Source organism: Sabethes cyaneus, chromosome 3, assembly GCF_943734655.1.
Source record: "Sabethes cyaneus chromosome 3, idSabCyanKW18_F2, whole genome shotgun sequence".
Classification (NCBI taxonomy): domain Eukaryota; kingdom Metazoa; phylum Arthropoda; class Insecta; order Diptera; family Culicidae; genus Sabethes; species Sabethes cyaneus.
This window is the reverse complement of record NC_071355.1, coordinates 12,765,570-12,786,102: the sequence shown is the minus strand read 5'-3', so window position 1 is coordinate 12,786,102 and position 20,533 is coordinate 12,765,570. Positions and strand designations below refer to the sequence as shown.

General features: G+C 39.9%; 1 protein-coding gene across 1 annotated transcript in view; it reads left to right on the top strand.

The window, feature by feature from the left end:
- The window catches only part of LOC128739681 (nuclear pore complex protein Nup88), a 138,080-nt gene that overhangs the window by 36,431 nt on the left and 81,116 nt on the right, over window positions 1–20,533 (top strand). Inside the window, exon 2 of the mRNA XM_053835177.1 lies at window positions 5,948–6,117. Within this exon, the coding sequence (XP_053691152.1) occupies window positions 5,948–6,117 (170 nt within the window). The remainder of the gene's footprint in view (window positions 1–5,947; window positions 6,118–20,533) is intronic.

Sequence of the window (20,533 nt, the reverse complement as noted above, 5' to 3'; positions counted from 1 at the left end):
TTCGTAGCATGGGCTCTATTCTCAGTCACCTGCTTACTGGTCGACTGCTGGACTGCTCGATTGCTCAACTGGTCGACTAGGCTGCTCGGCTGGATTGGTCGACTAGACTGCTCGATTTGATTGCTCGACAAGACTGCTCAACTGAACTGTTCTGGACTGTTGAATTCGACTGCTCGACTGGATTGCTCGCCTGAACTGGCGATTGAACTGCTTGACTGGACTGTCCAATAATACTGCTCGATTTAACTTCTCAACTAGGCTACTCGATTAAACTTCTCGACAGGACTGCTCGAATCAACTGCTCGATGTTCGACTTAACTGCACGACTGGACAGATTGATTCAACTGCTGGACTGAACTGGTCGATTAAACTGCTTGGTTGGACTGTTCGGTTCGACTGCTCGATTGAACAGCTTGATTCAACTGCTCGATTCAACTACTCGACTGGACTACTCGACTCAACTGCTCTACTGGACTACTCGACTCAACTGTTCGACTAAACCTCGATTCAACTGCTCGATTCTACTATTCGAATCGGCTACTCGACCCGACTGCTCAATTAAAATGCTCGACTAGACTACTTGATTTAACTGCTCGACCGGACTACTTGATTGAACAGCTTGATTCAACTGGTCGACTCGACTGCGCGGCTCATTTGCCCAACTCATTTGCTTGACTCGACTGCTTGATTCGACTGCTGGACTCGCCTGCTCGACTGGATTGCTCAACGCGATATCAAATCGGCACATTTGAAACAGAAAATCTCGGTACCAGCTTTTTAAAAAGGCTTAACTGCAAAATGTAAACAAACCGAGCGAGGGTTCTTTCCGCTTTGCTAGTCCAGCAGAAAATAACTCTTACTCGGTTTGTTTACATTTTGTAGTTGGGCCGGTTGGGTAGTCGCGCTAAAAACCCGCGTAAAATAGACTTCAGTGTATCACGGTGTTTGTAAAAATGAGAACCACCCTACAAGGCATAACAAAACTAATGGAAAACGAATTTAAAATAAATTAGTTAATTATTAAAAATTAGTTTTACAATTATTGCAAAAATTAGAACCACCCCAATCAATTACATCAAAAGAAAAGCCTTTCTGAATGAAAAATTTCTTTTCCGGATACTGAAAGGCCGTTTTCTTCTTATTTCATAGAAGAATATAATTTTCAATAAAGCATTGCACGCAGATGTCAGTGCGTTTTTTTCGTCCCAGGTTTGACAGTGTTGTGGAGTTTATTTTGATTACTTATTCGCAAGACCCAGAAGCAAGAAACTGCAAAAATAACAAAAATATATGTTGTGCAGAACTGATATCATTTTTCTGCTTCGGAAAAGTCGGGCATTTCCGGTTTCCGCAAACAAGTGGTACGAATTACAAGTAATAAACCCACTAGCAATAAAATTAGGTTACAAAGGGAATCAAAACAAAACACACAAAAACGTCAAACCAGAGTTGAGGTTAAGCACCGTGCAAAGGTTTATTAAATTTCCATTTCTATGAAAAATAAAAAAAATTTTGACATTCATCTTATATACACACTTCATATACGCGTATATGCATGCGCGATTTGTTTGCGTCGGTTGCATCAGCAAAATATGGCGTCATATTGCGAAATAGTTTCAAAAAGGAAATCGTTCTCTACCGAGTTCTCAACAGCTCTATCTAGTAGGTTAGATAAAGCGTAGAGTATATGTAGAGCTCTACCAAATACAAAACGAACGTGTATACACTTTAGAGTTTTTTACAGTAGAGAACTCTCCCATAGAGTTGCTGTAGAGCTCTACCAGTGAGCTCTACAGGGTGTATACACTACTCTACCTAACTCTACGTGAGATTTTTCTCTAGCTCTACCTGAAAAACTCTATAGTGGACACTTGGCTTTAGAATTTGCATAGAAATACAAGAAGAGTGAGAAACATTTTAATTGTCATTTTCTTTACTTGCTGTTACTCGCAATCGGACGAGCAAAACAAAAAGCGAAGAAAAATATTTGATTTTATCATACAGGTATAGTGGTGTATAGGCTGATGAGTTGATTTTCCCAAATAAATTTATACCAATTTCAAACAAATTTTGCGCATCAATAGATGCTTTTCCAATCAATAGATGATAGAGCTTAGAAATTCTATATGAATAAGAAGAAGAAAGGTTACTAATAATTCTGTATGATTTACGAATACGAATAAATATGGGTCCACTCATACCAGCAAAAATAACAAAATTATATTGATCATATTTCCCATCCTCAAGCATGTTTATGCCACCGCTTTTGTTTATTTGATCTCATCGTTTCCTATAACATTTAACGTATAAACGATACGATCAAGCTAATGACTATTTTTTTATTAAAGTTTATTCAAAAGAAGCTCAAGTTTTGATTTTCACGCAAAAATAATTAACTGAAAGAGCGCCAACTAAGAAAAAATCCAATTTCTCTTTTTCGTTTTTCATATCTAATGCTCTACCCAGTTATTTTTTCAAATTCAGTTATTATCTTTTTTGGATAAGGATTTTGAAAAATAAGGAACGGATATTTAAAAATATAGTCAAGTTAATTATAGATGTTTCTGAGAAATTAAAAAATAATTATTGCGGCAGTAGAAAGGCTAGGTCACACCGCTAGGTGGATTAATTCGGATTTTTTTGAATAGTTATGTAGGCATTCCGGGAAAATTCGGCCTTTCATGATTCGGCCATTCGTGATTCGCCTTTAGTGATTCGGCTTTTCGTGATTCGGCCTTCTGTGATAGAATTCGGCCGTTTGGATTTCGGGCATTCGTGATTCGGCCATTTGTGTTTCGGCTATTTGTGTTTCGGCCATTTGTGTTTCGGCCATTCGGTACCAGCCCTGAAAAAAAACCACGGTGCTTCGAACGCACCCGAAGGTGACAAGAAGTTTGAATCGTGGAACGTGATCTATACCGAACTGTCAACTTTGCGAACACACCGTACAAACGATCCGTGAATCATGAGCCGCTGATTTGAATCGGTTCGCAGCCGAAAACGAACGGTTCAGAGCCGCTCACACGAGTGAACCGTTTTGCCCATCACTGACGTAGTTTTGCGTCACCTATGCGGTCGTGTCTTGTATACAACCCCTCTGGTTTTTTTAAAGAGTCATTTAGTTCTCGCCGCCGGTAGTGCCGGATTTACCGGGAATCACAATAACCGCTAAGCTTCTAAACACGCTTTCAGCTACTCGAGTATTAACTTGTGGTACTAACTTGTGGCAACGATTCCTCGAAATTATTGCTTTCGGTGATTACCAGCCACGATGAAAACTAAATCTCCCATCTGTCCCATCTGTGAAAACTAAATCCCATTTACTTCTGATTTTTGATCCATTTTTATCTCCTATTCAGGGTAGGTAAATATTTTTCGACTCAACATGTCCACATTTGGGTAGCCTGCAGACCGTTTGTAAGCGTCCAGCCAAGTATCTGCATAGCAAACAGAAACGCCCACCGTCATGTCCACATCCTTTACAGTACCACACAAGACATGATTAGGTGTAATCACCTCCTTTTCTGGTGAATCCTGTAGGAGATATACCGACAGACGCGAATTACCCAAGTAACAGTGAAGGTTTTAGTTCAGTCTTGTGATCGTTTTCCTGATCGAAATTGAATACCATTATAAGAGTGTAATAAAACTCAAAATGTTACTTGGGTTAATTATATCCTTTGCCTCGGATAGCGACGTGAGAAAAATTTCATCCGTCAGCCTTCGACCGTCTTCTAACGCCTGTTACAAAATGACAAAATGACAAATGCCTTCAGCGTCCAGCATTAGACATATTTTATTTGTATGGCTGGACCTTTCGATTGACACCGGAGTTCCTTGCGATTCCTGGTTCAGGTCTGTTTGCAGGGTACTCACCTCTATAAATTAGCAATCATGCTGATGATGCCTTCATAAAATAGCTAACTCATAAATAGCAACTCATCCTTTCGCGCCGCAGCGACCTTTCTCGCTGGATTGATTTGGGCGCTGGATTGATTTAAGTATTTTATATTATTTTGGGGATGATTTGGGCTTAGATTTAAGTGACTGAAGTTTTTGGAACGTCTTAGTAGAATACGAAACCTAAAAATAAAAAATAAGAAAACTTATCCAATTTAATTCTACTATGTGTATTTTATTCAATGACAGATACGTATTTCGCCTACGACTTGCAGGCTTCCTCAGTGTCTGTTTTCGAACTAAAAAAATAGTTATAGTTTTTAGTTTTTAGTTCGAAAACAGACACTGAGGAAGCCTGCAAGTCGTAGGCGAAATAAGTATCTGTCATTGAATAAAATACACATAGTAGAATTAAATTGGATAAGTTTTCTTATTTTTTATTTTTAGGCTTAGATTTAAGCATTTTATATTATTTTGGGGATGAACTACACTACTATTGGCTGACTAACTGCTTTTCAAGCTGCTCAAAAAGATGAAACATTGTTAGTAAATCCGAACATCTTCTATTGGAAAGTGTAAGTGTTGGGTCCATTGTTTTGAATTTTTGTGATAATCCCCGGTTTTATCTTACGCATAAAGCTTGCTTACCATAACTTGATAGGATAGCAACTACAGTGAGACAGGTGTAAATCGGGGATAACTTGGTTTATAAAACTAATTAACCCTGATCGGTGATGCATCCCTGGTCTTCGTAGATTCTGAAGTCTGCGTCTTTTAGCGCTCCACAATTTTAGAGAAAACGTTTCGAGATTTTACTCTCGACATTACAAAAACGACAATTATCATCTTGTACAAAACCAAGATTTCGAAGATGATATCTCCTTGTACAATGTCGTGTCACAAGATCGGTAAACAGGCTGAGATCTCTCTTAGTCTAATTGAGACTCAGCAACTTTTGAGTCAACTCAATGCACGGTTTTATTATTTTTCTTGATTGGTTAGGAATTTCCTAGAATAGATCTGGGTGAATAAATGGAAAACTTGAGCCATATCCAGCAGGTTGGAGTTCATTTCCTTCTATACCTGTGTAAACTTTATTCTATAACTGAAAAACGAAAAAAAAAATTTTGTCGGGAAAAGGTCGGGATTTTTTTTTTCAAGGAGTTGTGGTCACCCTGAAAATATTTAAAGTGTGGAATTCATAGATTGTTGTAACTATATCGAATTGCAGCATACACTTCGACCTAATCACGTTCAAATTTAAAAAATTTATGCGAAATCTATTGCTATAGATGCTATAAAAAATATAAAAATTATAACTTTGTTTACATAAACTTTAACTAGAAGCTTCCGTAACATTACCTACACTTGTTCAAAGTTTTATACGATTCCTTCAACTACCATTTCAAACTCATAAATTGCATCCACTCCAAAACAGCACATTTTTCTTTGAGATGAAAAAGTTGCCGCTTCATCTAATTACCTATTCACAAGATGGCAAAGTGCCTTCGGGACCACCCAGCAGCATCAACTTTTTCGGATGTACACATAGATAGATACGAATTCCCCTCGTGCTCGCAGTCGGTCGGTCGGTCGTTCATCATCGGCAGTCTGTTAGAAATAAGTCCACCGTTTATTATCACTGGATATCTATTATTCATATTTATTGCCAAACGACAATGACTTTTTTAATGTGAAAAGAAGCCACGCAATCGACTGCCACCCGCGAAAGAGAGGCAATCTTTCGGGCTGATTTGGAAAGTAAATCTCATTAATGAGTTACATTTTCTTCTTTGCCATCGTCTGCGAACAGTGGCATTATCTTTTTCCCGTGAAGTGATTGCAAATTTTTATAGCAGCTCAAAATTCCTCTAGGTAGTCACTTTTGCGCGCCAATAGACTTAATTTGTAGATCCCTTCCTTCACCCACGGCTAGAGCTAGAGGTGAACTCCGCCCGGTGCGTAAGGCGGTCACTTCTCTAGCGTAGAAGGTGAGATTACGGCAGTCATTGTTTAATTACCGGGTATTATTTTTCTTTACTCGCAGACGCTAATACCATCGGCACCGCAAAACTTTACCGTCGAGAAGATTCTCCCGTCGACGGAGGCCACCTTCCTGGCGCTGAGCGGACCGCGAGGACTTTCGATCCTGGAACTGCCCCGCCGCTGGGGACCGAACGGACAGTACCAGAACGGGAAGGAGTGCATCATTTGTCGGTAAGTCGAAATGCTTTCTGTGAAAAAGTGAGAAAGGCGATTCCTCGCGCTAGAGAGGATGATAATTTGCTAGCAATCTTTGTGTGGCTACAGGTCGTGCTGGAAACAGGGTGTTTAAGTAGTTCGAAATGTTCGTTCAACTGTACTGAAGGGTGCAGACACACTGTGAAAGAACAACGAAAGGGATTTTAGTTCTACTTGGCGCTGACTAGTAAAGCCAGATACGGACAAGGCTTACGAAAATTGGTCGAATTTCCATAGAAAAGCAATAATATTTAACTCAGCTAAACGGAACCGGAGCAATCCCGTATTAAATAACTGGTTGGTTCGTTCGAAAGACTTGCTTCCGAAAAACTCCACTCGAAAGTAGCTTCCAGCAATTGACACGATCCAAAGTTGTCACTCGGGTCGAAATCAAATGAGAAACAACCAAACTTAAACAAAGCTCATATATATGTAGTACCCGAACGAAAAAGAAGTCAAACTCCACTGGAGCACAAAAACGTTCATCTAAATTTCATTTGATTTAATTTTAATTAGATTTTGTGTTTAACTAGCAAAATCTACACTTGCTCATACTCTCTTGTTTCTGCTTGTTGGCATTCGACATATGCTTCCCATGTCGGGGAAAATCTTTCGAAGCACACATCCGATGCCGGAGCTTATGAGCTTCCGATTTTCAGTTGGCACTAAAAAACTCATTTTGTCGAAGCTTCCGACGGGTCTTCCCGTCCGCTTCCCACCTCTTCTGTGCTCTCTATCTTTCCACACTGCAAACAGTATGCTGCAGCATCAAATTCGGAATGTTTTATAAGTTGGAATTGTTTCCCAGCCAAGGACTGGCTCTCCCCCCGAAATTGGTTAGATATTTCGGAAGGTGGCAGCACGCATGAGAGGACGAGGACGCATATTAACTTCGGTTTCGTTTTTACAGAGTTGCATCCATATCGGTGTACGGTATCCCGTCATCCCGCCAGCGTCTGTCATACGCGGAAGAACGGTTAGTTTATTAGATTTGCGGCTCAAACCATGCCGTGCTGTGAGAAAGTACCACCGCTTGTTTAACTTTGAAGCTGGATTCGAACTTTGCTCACTTGGCTTTGATAACAGTTCTGTTATCTAGCGGTGGTTGCAGATAAATGTGAATTAAACAGAGAAAATATGTATTTTGATGGAGTTCCAAATCAAAGCACTAGTCAAAAGTGGTTGCGTAAATACTGTGATTGCAATATAAGCTACTGGAAATTCCGCCGAATTTATTTGTTTTAATATGCTTTTATACTTGCATACAAATGATTGCGACTCCGCCTTCGAAAAGTCAGGCTTGGAAAAGTCGCTAAAGTCTTCGATCTTTAAAATGCCAGATTAAATGTTATGATGACCGATTAAAGCTTTTGTACCATTTACTGAAACGGAGGATGTTTTTTGTAGATAAACGGGGCTATAGCCCCCCCTAGAAATGAGCGCTAGTTCCGCCAATGCTTTTTCCTAATCCCATTAACCTTCGTTTATAGTGCACTCCCAGGTTTTGTTACGTCGTCTATGCCCAAAAAGCATGAGAAATCGTAGGGTAGTATCAGGCGGGCTTTATGGGGGCCCATACTACTACGGATCAAATTTTTACTCTCCGACAAATCCTCCAGAAATGTCGAGAGTACAACGTGCCCACGCATCAAATTTTCATGGATTTCAGAGCAGCATACGATACCATTGAACGCGAACAGCTATGGCAGATAATGCACGAGTACGGTTTTCCGGACAAACTGACGCAGCTAACCAACTCCTAGCCTTTGGAGACGACCTCGACATCATTACTAGAAACCGTGGGACGGCGGAGGCAATCTACGCCAGACTAAAAACGGAGGCTAGGAGGATAGGGTTACAAATGAATGCGTCGAAAACCAAATATATGGTAGGAAGAGGCTCCCGAGAAAGTAACGTTTCCCTTCCACGGACAGTGACTATTGACGGCGATGAACTGGAAGTGGTTGATGAGCTCGTATATTTGGAATCTCTTGTCTCCGCCGATAATAATAATACGAGTAAAGAGATTCAACGACGCATTCAAGCTGGAAATCGAGCCCACTTTTCCCTCCGCAAGACGTTTCGATCAAGGAGCATACGCCGCCGCACAAAGCTGACGATGTACAAAACGCTAATCAGACCGGTAGTCCTATACGGACTTGAGACATTAACTCTGCTTACGGAAGAAATACGTGCACTTGCTGTTTTTGAACGAAAGATGTTGCGAACTATTTTTGGCGGAGTACAAACGGAAAGCGGAGAGTGGCGGAGACTTATGAATCACGAGTTACAGGCGCTGCTTGGAGAGATTCCCATCGTTCATCTGGCGAAAGTTGGGAGACTACAGTGGGCCGACCACGTCGCAAGGATGCCGGACGGCTGTGTAGTGAAATCCGTTCACTTCAAGAACCCCACCGGCACCAGGAATAGAGTTGGCGACGAGTAGCCCAGGACCGAGTACAATGGAGAGGAATTCTTGATACGGCAAGAGCCACCCCGGCTCTCGGTTGAATAAGTAAGTAATATTTTACTAATGTCAATCGGTTTTGTTTTTAATCTAAAACAAGGCGAACTTCCCCACCTATTTAATGTCCCTGGGCAAGTTCCACATACGACACTCGCGCCTATTCGTTGTACCTCCGGTTATTTTGCACCCTGCATATGAGAGCCCTCGTTCGTTCTCTCATTCAAGTATTCATTTTGGTGCTCAATTGCACTTGGCTTTCGCTGTCTTCGCTCATCGTGCACCCGTGCGGTAGACCCTTAAATGCCTAGGCCATGTGCCGTGTCCCGCCGGTTGGCAACAGCAACCGAGACTCGATCACGTGCAGGCCGGCATAATTTTTCATCTAAAAATAAAAAATAAGAAAACTTATCCAATTTAATTCTACTATGTGTATTTTATTCAATGACAGATACGTATTTCGCCTACGACTTGCAGGCTTCCTCAGTGTCTGTTTTCGAACTCAAAAACAGACACTGAGGAAGCCTGCAAGTCGTAGGCGAAATACGTATCTGTCATTGAATAAAATACACATAGTAGAATTAAATTGGATAAGTTTTCTTATTTTTGCCTTTCTACTATATAAATATATAGTATAAAGGTATAGAAATCACTTGGAAAACCGGAAATGAAAAGAAGGTCCTGCGGGCCGAATGTCATATACCATTCGACTCAGTTTCGAAAACTGAGCATTTTCTGTGTGTGTGTATGTATGTGTGTGTGTGTGCGTGTGTATGTGTGTGTGTGGGTATGTAACGCTTTCAATCTCACTCACTTTTCTCGGAGATGGCTGGACCGATTTTAATGTTCTTAGTGTCAAATGAAAGGTCTAGGTGTCCCATAGGTTGCTATTGAATTTCATTTTGATCGGACTTTTAGTTCAAAAGTTATGTATAAAAATACGAAAAATATGGGACTTCATTATTTCATAGGTCCCTTAACCGATTTGAACAAAATTGATTGCATATGAAAGAGGAGTCTTGCAAACTCTTAACTTCCAAATTTCATGACGATTGGCCTTGTAGTTTAAAAGTTACATAAAGAAATGTGAAAAAATAGTATTTAAAACATATTTTTGAAACATATAAACATCAATTCAATGTAAAACATCACGCATTTTATTATTATTTGAAAATTACTGCTGAGATCTATCAAACGAAACCGAGTTATTTAAAATCGGACGGTTCATTCAAAAGTTATTCAAACTTTAACACTTGAGCACCGTATATTAAACCGTTAAAACGTGTGAAATCAAAACATATCAATCAAATGTTGATTGTATTCAATGTATGTATGTATGTATGTATGTATGTATGTACGTGTGTATGTGATGATAATTTGCAATTTTCTAATTTGCATTGAAATTCAAGAAAAGTGAGAAACATGTCAATTGTCTGAAGTTTTTGAAACCTCTTAGTGGAATACGAACTCTGAAATTAAAGAAAAGAAAAAACTTTTACCGACTAAATTCCACTATTTAATATTCATTCGCGACAGATACGTATACGCTTTGAAATAAGGCACTGATGAAGCCTGCACGTCTTAGGCGAACTACGTATCTGTTGCAAATAAATATTAAATAGTGGGATTCAATCGAAAAGTTTTTTCTTTCTTTGATTTCAGATTTCAATTGTCATTTTCTTCACTTGCTGTTACTCACAATTGTACAAGAAAAGCAAAAAGCGAAAAAAAGCAGTTAATTTAAGCATGTAGGTAACGTGGTGTACAGGATTAAAAATACTAGTGAGTTGATTTTTCCAAATAAATTTATACAAATTTCAATCAAATTTTGCGCATCAATAGATGCTCTTTTCAATCATTAGATATTAGAGATTAGAAATGTTATTTGAAAAATAGGAAGTAAACGGTGCACGGTAGTAATTTTGTAAGATTTGTTTTCGTTAGTGACATTTTAAAGGACAGATGTCTTATGTCATGTATCATGTTTTAATAAATAAATCCAAAATGACAAGCGCTGGAAATCATGTCGATCATATTTTTCATTCTCAAGCATGTTTATGGCGCAGCTTTTGCACTATTTTTCGACTTCTTCTTGTTTTCCTAACCCTCTAACATTGTAAAAACGATGCGATCAGGCTAATGACTATCTTTTCATGAAAGTACATTCAAAAGTGGCTCAAGTTTTGATTTTTATGCAAAAATAATTATCTGAAGGAGCACCAGCTAAGAAATTTCTCTTTTTCATATCTAATGCTCTAATCAGTTATTTTTTCTAATTCAGATATGTTGCAAAATTGAAGCCAAACAAACTAATAGTAAAATTTTCAGATTAATCATTTTGTTGTAGATATCCTATTTCTTCAAAAGTTAAGTATAATAATAATTTTTCTGAATTCTTGTTTTACAAAGATGCTAACTTTACCATGCGTTACCATGCGTTCAGGTATTAGTATCAAAATATCAAAACATCTGCTATGAACACATATTTCATATTGTCAATTCAAAACAAAACAGTCTAAGTTAGTTAGATACTGATGAAGGTCACACGTCGAGACCGAAATACGTATTTATCAATAAAATACAGTAGTAGAATTAAAGGATATAAATAACTTTTTGTTTTTCTTGTTTTTTATCAATTCAAAACAAGTTTCGTATGTGGCTTTGAAGCCCGAAAGTTTAGGCCGCCTGTAGACCCGTTAGAGGGTTATTTTCTAATTTTCTATATATATTCATTCAAGTCTGTAAAAATTATCTTTTGTGTTAACATTATTTTTCTGTTCTGTTCAGATGTTTCTGAGAAATTAAATAATGATTATTGTGGCAGTAGAAAGGCTAGGTCACGCCGCTAGGTGGATTAATTCGGGTTTTTATTTTTAGGTTTCATATTCTACTAAGACGCTCCAAAAACTTCAGTCAATAATTTTTCATGTTTAAATTTCATCAGACAACGGAATAAGTAATTCCTTTGTCTCGTGTCTAATTTAGATTCACGCCTGCGCGAAGTTCAGTTCAGTTTCAGTTCGGCACGGCTTCATGGATTGAAGCAAGTTTGATTGGATTTAATTTAGCCCGACTTTTCCGAGCTCAAAATGTGGTTGAGTAGCGAGAAGGGTTGCTACAAAAGCATCAAAGCGAAGTGTAAGTAGCAAAAAGTTATTATCAACCGGTTTTCATGTCACAGATTTTGTTTAAACAACCGGTTTTTAAAAATTGTAAAATTTCGACGGCGCGTTCATTTTAGCCACCATTCCAATAAGCTCGATAAAATGTAATGCGCATATGCTGCACAACTACGGAAACTGCTGAAAATTTATTATTTATTCTTTCGGATATTCTGTCATGGTAGCTTCAAACCAAATCGATCAAGATAATCTGACAGCAGAACTTTATCTTTATTGCATACGGCTATATAGTTTCAAGTGGCTGAGACTGGCTACGCAGCAAGTTTTGTCCCTTATAGCGTTGTAAAATAAAGTGCAAAATTTTATGAAATCGTGGCGGTTTCTCTCAAGCAGCGAAAAGCAGAGCATAATAAGACTGTTTGAGCTTATAACCTTGCCGAAAGGTGTTATGAAACGTTTAGTAGAGTTGGTGCTGAAAACCATTCGAAAAGCGTATTATTTTGTTATAAAATTTGTTACTTGGGTTGTTAGGTTACCTGCGCCCATTCACGGGGCAAACAAACCGACAAGTCTCATTTGGGCAGCCTGCGATTCTTATTTTAAGTGTCACAAATCCATAGTCAAGCGCACAAATCCAAAGTCATTTCGAGCCAAAGTGAATTGATTCTGAGTTTTTCTGTGCTTTGAATTAAGTGTACTTTGAAATAAGATTCCGTAACATCTATCAGAAGCAAACAGGCCAGCAAATGCGCTAAGAATTGCCAAAAATATTTTCATCATTCGATATTGTGCTAGCGTGAAAAGAGGTTGCCACAACGGCCTTCTTAGTTTGCCCCAGAGTGGACACCGACTGTTTTGTCCAACAATAAGGACGGTTAGAAACGGAATTTATAATTTCACTTTTTTCGCGACCGTCATTTGTTTTCCTTTTTTACTAAATTTTAAAGATTGATTAATGAAACACGATGTGATTAGTAATGTTCAACTGATGATTAAGGCTCAGTCTCAAAACTCCCGGTAATTGTAATAAATCGAGGGCATCTCAATGTTTTGTGGACCATTTTTCCTACTGATCTCGCTGCAAAATAATCACAAGGTGGAATAAATCAGCGCAGTAAATATTTTAATCACTAGCCAGTAAGCTTCAGATCCTGAGCTCCAGATCGGTTGTTCCTTGTTTGTTTTTGAGGGAAAAAATTATTACTTGTAGTTGTAGTACATAAATATTTCCCCACTTCTCGCGTTAATGCAGAACCCTTTCAATTAAGCCAATGAAAACCACGACTCCCCCTCTCTCCTACTTCAATACTGCGTTTCGTCCTTTACTCGCATTCAGCCGAAAATTCGTGTCTATGCATAAGCTAAACTCATATTCAACGCAAGAACACTTGCAGTGGATATCGAGCGGCAGGGAAAAAAAGCACCCGAAAGATTGCTCTGGGTTTTTATAACCCTTTCACCCTTTCGCTCCTTAGTCGATGCAATGGGCGTATCTGAACATGGTTATAAATATGCGTATTTCTGCTAATCTCCTACTGCACTCGTTATACGGCCCCTATAGCGGCAAAAGAGTTGACCCTTTTGAGCCGAACGCTTGGCACTTTTTACGACTTTCACCGCACACCGGCAAAGATTATCTGCCGTCGCCGTGCTGAACCGAGCAGGATTTACTCGATGCACTTGAAGGCGAAAAAAAACGAGCTACTTCCATCGAGTGCGGATGTATTTCGTAATTTATGATTTATGTATAGGACTGTTGGGGCGCAAAAACTGTCACTCGGGCTGGCAGTGGAATCGCGTGTCCGTTCTATGCACAAACGAGGTGGGCCTTTCCGCAGTGGTTCGGAGATTTTTTACGACACCCGATGTAATTTCACTTTGGCTACCCCGGTGCATTAAAAATATACCTTCGGTACTGTGTACTTTGGAGAAATGGACCAATCTCGTTTTTTCCAGCGTGCTACCTCAGAGATAGAGATTGCGCCTAGCTCCTAAAAGGATTGGATGGTACGGATTTTACGAGCCACGATTAGGATTGATGAGAGTGCTCTGCCTTTGCGGTTGATTAAAGTCCTAAAATCAGCTCCGGAGGTGATGTCTTCAAAGAAATTGTCTGCGGCTAGCTTAGTTGAAATTAATTTTTGATTAGCTCGGGGTTGCTAAACCGGATTCCTGAAATCAGGATTGAAATATGAATGTGCAGCAAAGTTCCTTGTCCTATTCGAGCGTTATTTGGATGAGTTTTTTGGGTCCCTACCGTAGAAGCAGAGAGTGGTGCTTATTTATTACACAGGTAGGTACCCTAAAATTACGGAAACGAGAAAAGATTCGAGAATTTCCATTCAAAACACATTACTCATTTCTTTAATTGCCGAATATGACAAACCAGCACGCAATTAAAGAACACCTTCTTCGGGTAATAAAAATCTATCTCGCTTCGAGTGGAGCGCAAAAAAATATCAAGTAAAATACCAAATGACGTACCCGTGTGCAATTAAACACAAACGGTGTCATCTCGTTTCAACTTTTTCGCGCCTTTTGGCGTTGCTCCGTTCAGTTTTTTTCCCCAGGTTAGAGCGACTTGGCTTAGGCCGTTCGAAGCGCCTTGTTCTCTGTCCCCGGTAGTGATTCATTTTTTCGGCTGGCTGCTTCCCACTCGCATCCTCCACCGGGTGTTTCACGTGCCCCCACACCCTGAAATGCTCCGCGAAGGGCAGCGCATTTCCTCGTGCATGAATTATTATAATGTCTTTACCTGACTTGAAACTTCCACAACTAATGTGTTTCAGTTTTAAATTTATACCGAAAATTTTGCACAACTCGCTTCCATTATGGCGCAGTGCCGGCGAGTGCCACATTTTGTTGTTATTTGTCTTTTGCAAGGGATTTTATTTTTTCTTCGCTCGCGTGCTGCAAGGAGTTCCCGGTTTTCAGTTTAGGTTCTCCCGCCTCATCTGTTTCGATGCAGGGAGGAATTTGAATATAACTTATAACATGCTTTATTACATCCGACGCGGGCTTGTGGTGCAGTGCTCTTCAACTTTCTAATGGGAATAAAATTATAATTGCAGCAATTTGCTGCGTGCGGTGGGAAGTTCGGTTTGAATTCAATACGGTAAGCATCTCAGCCGTTCGATTTGATAGGCTTACGAATTTTCTAGATTCTGGGTAGTAAATCACAGTCTTATTGGAAGGTAGGGTGTTATTCCAAAAAATCTTAAGTTGCAAGCGCCACGAATAATTAGATTTTGCTCAACGTTTTCCTAATCGATTTTCAATATTTTTGCTATACTTACCTATTTCTAGCCGTATAGCAGGAGTGGTTCTTACGGCATCAAGAATTTTTCTTCACTATACTCGGTCCTGGGCTACTCGTCGCCAATTCATTGAATGTCTCGACACATGCAAGTCGGCTTCAACCTGGTCGAGCCATCTAGCACATTAGGTCTCTATATTTTTGGTGCCGGTGGAGTTCATGAAAACAACAGATTTCACCGCACAGTCGTCCGGCATTCTTGCGCTGTGGCCGGCCCACCGTTGCTTCTCTGCTTCCGAAAGGTGCACGATGGGAAGCTTTCCCAGCTCGTGATTCATACACCAACGCCACTCCGCTTTCCGTTTGTACTGCGCCATAAATAGTGCACAGAAGTCTTCCGTAAGCAAAGTCTCAAGTCCGTAGAGGACTACCGAACGGTCTGATTAGCGTTTTTGTACATCGTCAACTTTGTGCGGCGGTGTATGCTGCTTGATTGAAGCATCTTGCAGAGGGAAAAGTGGACTCGACTTCCTGCTTGAATACGTCGTTGAATATCCTTACTCGTATTATTATTGGCGGTGACCAGAGATTCCAAATATGCGAACTCATCAACCACCTGCAGTTCATCGCTGTCAATAATCACTATCCATGGAACACGGAAAGTTGTTTTCTCTGGAGCCTCTTCCTTCCATAAATTTGGTTATCGACGCATTAATCTGTAACCCAGTTCTCCCAGAGATATTTCTGGCGTAGGTTTGTAGTAATGATGGTCGTCTGCGAAGGCTAGGAGTTGGCTACTCTTGCTAAAGATCGTTCCTCTCGTTTCGCCCGTTCGTCGGATCACACCTTCAATAGCGATGTTGAATAATATTCAGGACAGTCCATCCCCTTGCCGCAACCCTCTACGTGATTCGAGAGGCCTCTTGAGTGCCCCCGAAACACGCACGTAGCACATCACTAGCTTCAGTCGCGCCGACTTGTCCGGAAAGCCGTTCACGTGCATTATTTGCCATAGCACTTTGCGCTCGACTGTGTCGTATGCTGCCCTGAAATCCGGAATTTTAACGACTACTTTTTTGTTTGACTACTATCCTATTGACTCTAACTCTGCTCCCAGGCGAGATTTGAACATACGACGACTGGTTCGCCAGACCAGACCAGAGTGTTCAACTGGAACTTTCGGCAGCGTAGCACAATGCCGAATGCAGAGCATTATTGTTGCAAATTTTACGACTTATTTCCGGCTATTCATGTTCGATAAAATTATCAGACAACTTTGCCATTATTTACATGAATAGCATCTTAGACCTTGTTAAGTTGTTAGGCTTGTACTAAAAGCGCGTGAAAAAACGTGTCCAAAGTCAAATAATCCTTTGACAAGCGTGAAGGTGCGAATACATGACGTAAGTGGTTCATAAAAATCGTACATAGTCCGATGGAATCTGGTTGTCAGTAAATTCGATGAACAAAGTTGTCTATGTCAAGCTTAAAAATCAATACGGGACTGCAGAGCCGGGCATAAATTTCATTGTTAAGGAGTTTGGCCACAAAAGTTGCTTGTTAAATCCTTCGACGACTTTCTATTGTCTTCAAATCCAAAACCTGGCATTAGTCTACGTAGCGAGGAAGATTGAACCCAAGTTGTTGCGAAGCTCTAGAGATAACAGCAGTATAATGTTGGTTGAACGTAAGCGTGTTATCGATCAGAACTTTAAGACCGCTAATCTGATCGATGCATCCAAGAATAGTTTATCCGATTTTCAAATGAAAAGGGCACATTACATCGGTGAAATATTATAATTGCACATTTGGCATAACGGCAGATAGAAACAACGACAAAAGACAATAAAAAATTGCAAAGAAAAAAACGAAGTAAAGACGACGAAAATACGCCAAAACAGTATCGAAACAAACTACAAAAAACGGTAAAATCGCCAAAACGAAATGCCAAAAAAAGGCGTCAGAAAACGACGAGCCAATGAAAATACGATGGCAAAAACATCATAAAAAGATAACAATAAATGAAGATAAGAACCAGAAAAATGATAAAAAAGCGTCGAAGACAACAATATAAACAACCAAAGAACAACGAAAAGACAGCAAATAGACGACAAAAAGACGACGAGACGGTTACATAAACAAAAAAATAGCAAGGAGTCATTTGAAAAGCGTCAAAAAAGCGACAAAACATGCTAAAAAGACGACGAAAAGATGTTAAATATACGACGGAAGAACAACACAGAGCCAGTAAAAAGACGACTGACAACAAACAAGACGACAGAAAAAAAGCAAAAAAGTGGTGAAAGGGTAATAAAAATGGGCAAAATAACGACAGAAGACGATATCAAAAAACGAAGAAAAGTCGATAAAAGAAAGACGAAAAGACGCTAAAATAACAACAAAAACGACATAAAAAGGAGGTGCAAAAAAGGCACAACACAACAAATATACGACGAAGAAATGGCAATAAGCTGATGAATACGAAGAAAAAACAACAGAGAGATGATAAAAAACCGACGAAAGAACGACAAAAAGATAGCCAAAAGACGATGGAAACACGACAAAAGTTACTGACAAATAGGCGAAAGTCCATTGAAAAAAGACAAAAATATTTACGACGAAAAAACGCCGAATTACGCCAAAAAATTTGACAATATACAATAAAATATGACAACAATATGCGTAAAAACATAAAAACTATGTTAAGATGGTAAAAATGCAATTAAAAGATGCTAAAACAACAACAAAAAGTACAAAAACCACGGCAAAAAATGACAAATACGACAGATATGCGCCAAACAGACAACGAATGCGAAAAAAGACAACAAAATCATGGCAAAAGTACAGCAAAAAGGCGCCGAAAAAGCCAACATTGAGATGGCAAAAAGATGCTAAAACGGCGAAAAAATTGACGAAGAAAACAAAAAATACGGCGGAAAATGTTTGAAAGTGTTAAAAATGACTCACAGGTGATAGAAATAACATGAAAATACTATGAAGATGAAGCAAAAGCGCCAAAACAATGACAAAAAATTATTTAAAAAGATGAAATATGCAAATAAAGACGACGAAACGACCGTGAAAGTAACACTTTAGTTGTCTTTTTCTGCATGTCAAAAAGACATTGGGTTAAAAGGCCACCGCGACAGTTTTGAGGATTGTCTTTTGCGGCAGTTTTGGTTATCTTGACAAACAGCACGACAAGAAAGGGTGCCGAAAAGGTGATGAAAAGGGAACAAAACGGCAAAACGACAGCAACGATGAAAAGATGACAAAAAAAATCAACAAAATAAAAGTGTGAAAACAATAACAAAAAAGACGACAAAAAGGAAAAACCCGGTTAAAAAAGTGACGAAACATGCAAAAACGAAGGTTAACTAATGGCGATTGCGTTAATTGCGTTAGTAAAGGAGCATGATGCCTGCAGATCTTTACGAGTGGCACCGGAGCTTCTGTAACCGTACAGTCTACGCACAGCTCGTCACTAACGAAGCACAGGTCAAAGGTCCGATGATTCTCGTTTTCAATCCCACTCATCTGTTTAAGTCCAGCTGTGCTATATGTATTAAGTACTGTTCGCGGCGTTATTCCGATGGACGATCGGGAATAAAGAACCGTGAGAATTACGCTGCCAAGAGATCTCTAGACTTTAATTGCTACACAACCCAATTGATAGCTTCAAGATGGTTGTCCATTAAGTTTTCGCCGTTGACTCGATCGGGTGGGATGTAAACTACGCTGAGATAGAGTATTGCGTCAACAGTGGTAATCGCGACCCATAATTGTTCAACTGCCGAACTGTTTGGAGAATTAACTGTGCGGGGCTTGAATCCTGAGCGAACAGCTAACAAAACGCCACCTCCAGTCGTTTTACAACTATTTGAACGCGACCAATCCTGTTGGTAAACGGAGTAAGAGTCGTGAAAGGTCGCTAGCAAAGTTTCATTCAGTGAGGACCGCTAACGGATCATGCAAGTGCGTAGTGCTGGAAACACGGTACAGGTCAGTAGTGGTGAATGACCATCTGGGTTAAAATCACCCTAATATAAAAAAATGGCGAACAGACGACAAAAATATGATGCAATGATGGTGAACAGACCATGAAAAGACTTTTGACCAAACTCGTGACTTTAGTCATGACCCTGAAATGCGGTCAGGCATATATTAATATTTTTTTTTTGAAACGATGATTCTACAATTGATGAAGGGACGGTAAGGGAAAGTAATGAAGAAGGATTTTTTTCCGGGAATGAAGGGGAAGGGTGGAAAGGAAGGGGGGGGGGGGTAATAAAAACCTTTGAGTCCAGCGCCTCTGTGGTTCAAAGGTACACGGGTACCAGTGAGCGACACGCCCTGGCAGGTGTTGTGGGCAGGGCTTCGACCGATCCTTTTTTTCTACCGCAGTCACACCAACGCGCATTCAAATTCACACCGTCCGTTTAGAGGTGGAATACGAATGCTATGCATAACACAACTGGCATTTTGCTCAGTCAAACGCCGACTGCACGCTTCAGAACGAACGGGTTCTAAAACTTTTTGACATTTTCGTTTCGATTAAGTTGCCTTTACCGTTTGGAGCAGCGAATGACTGCAAAACAGTCAAATGACTGGCAATCACCACGCTACGAAAAGCAACCGCACAATCGTATGATTCAATACTACAAAAAAACAACCACTACATGTGCATGGAAGAAGTCGGTCGGACTCCGTCCAATACAAACGAATATTTTGCTTGCGTCGGACCGACGTCTGGGTGACAAACTTTTACTGTGAGCAGCCGATTTGGAGACAAAAAGAGAAACGAAAAAATACGTCACCGTATGCTTCCAGTCAGTTTGCAGTTTATATTCTCAAAGCGCAAAGCAAAACGGGAGATCGACTGTTTGCTTTTGCTGAGATGCCGCACGAATTGTACGACGGCAGCAGCGCAAGCGGCAGTTTGACTGGATTAAAAAAACGGTCAAATGATCGTTCAAAAATCGGAGTTTGAATGCGGAAAGTTCGCATTCACGGCAGTCACATTCAACTTGCGATCCCTTTTTAAGCCCTGGTTGTGGGTTCAAATCCGGTTATAATCTCTGATTACAGCTTGGTTCGACCCATGCACCTTCCAGCATTGGACAAAAGATAGGAGTCACAACGACAACTTGTTAAGCATAGCTACCTATTACCCCCCCCCCCTCTTCCTTTCCACCCTTCCCCTTCATTCCCGGAAAAAAATCCTTCTTCATTACTTTCCCTTACCGTCCCTTCATCAATTGTAGAATCATCGTTTCAAAAAAAACATGAAAAGACGATAAAAATACGATAGGAAGATGATAGAAAAACTACAACACATAACGAAACAACGACTAAGAACGACGGAAAGACAATATTTAGATAACAAAAAGACTACGACGAGGTGACAAAAAGAACGAATCACTGAACAACCATACGTTAAAAACCTATACGAAAAAAATGAAAGATGAAAGACGAAAAACATAGATGAAACGCGAATGATGAAAGATAAACAACGGAAGTCGACAGAAAGTGTCCCTTATTTACACTTTT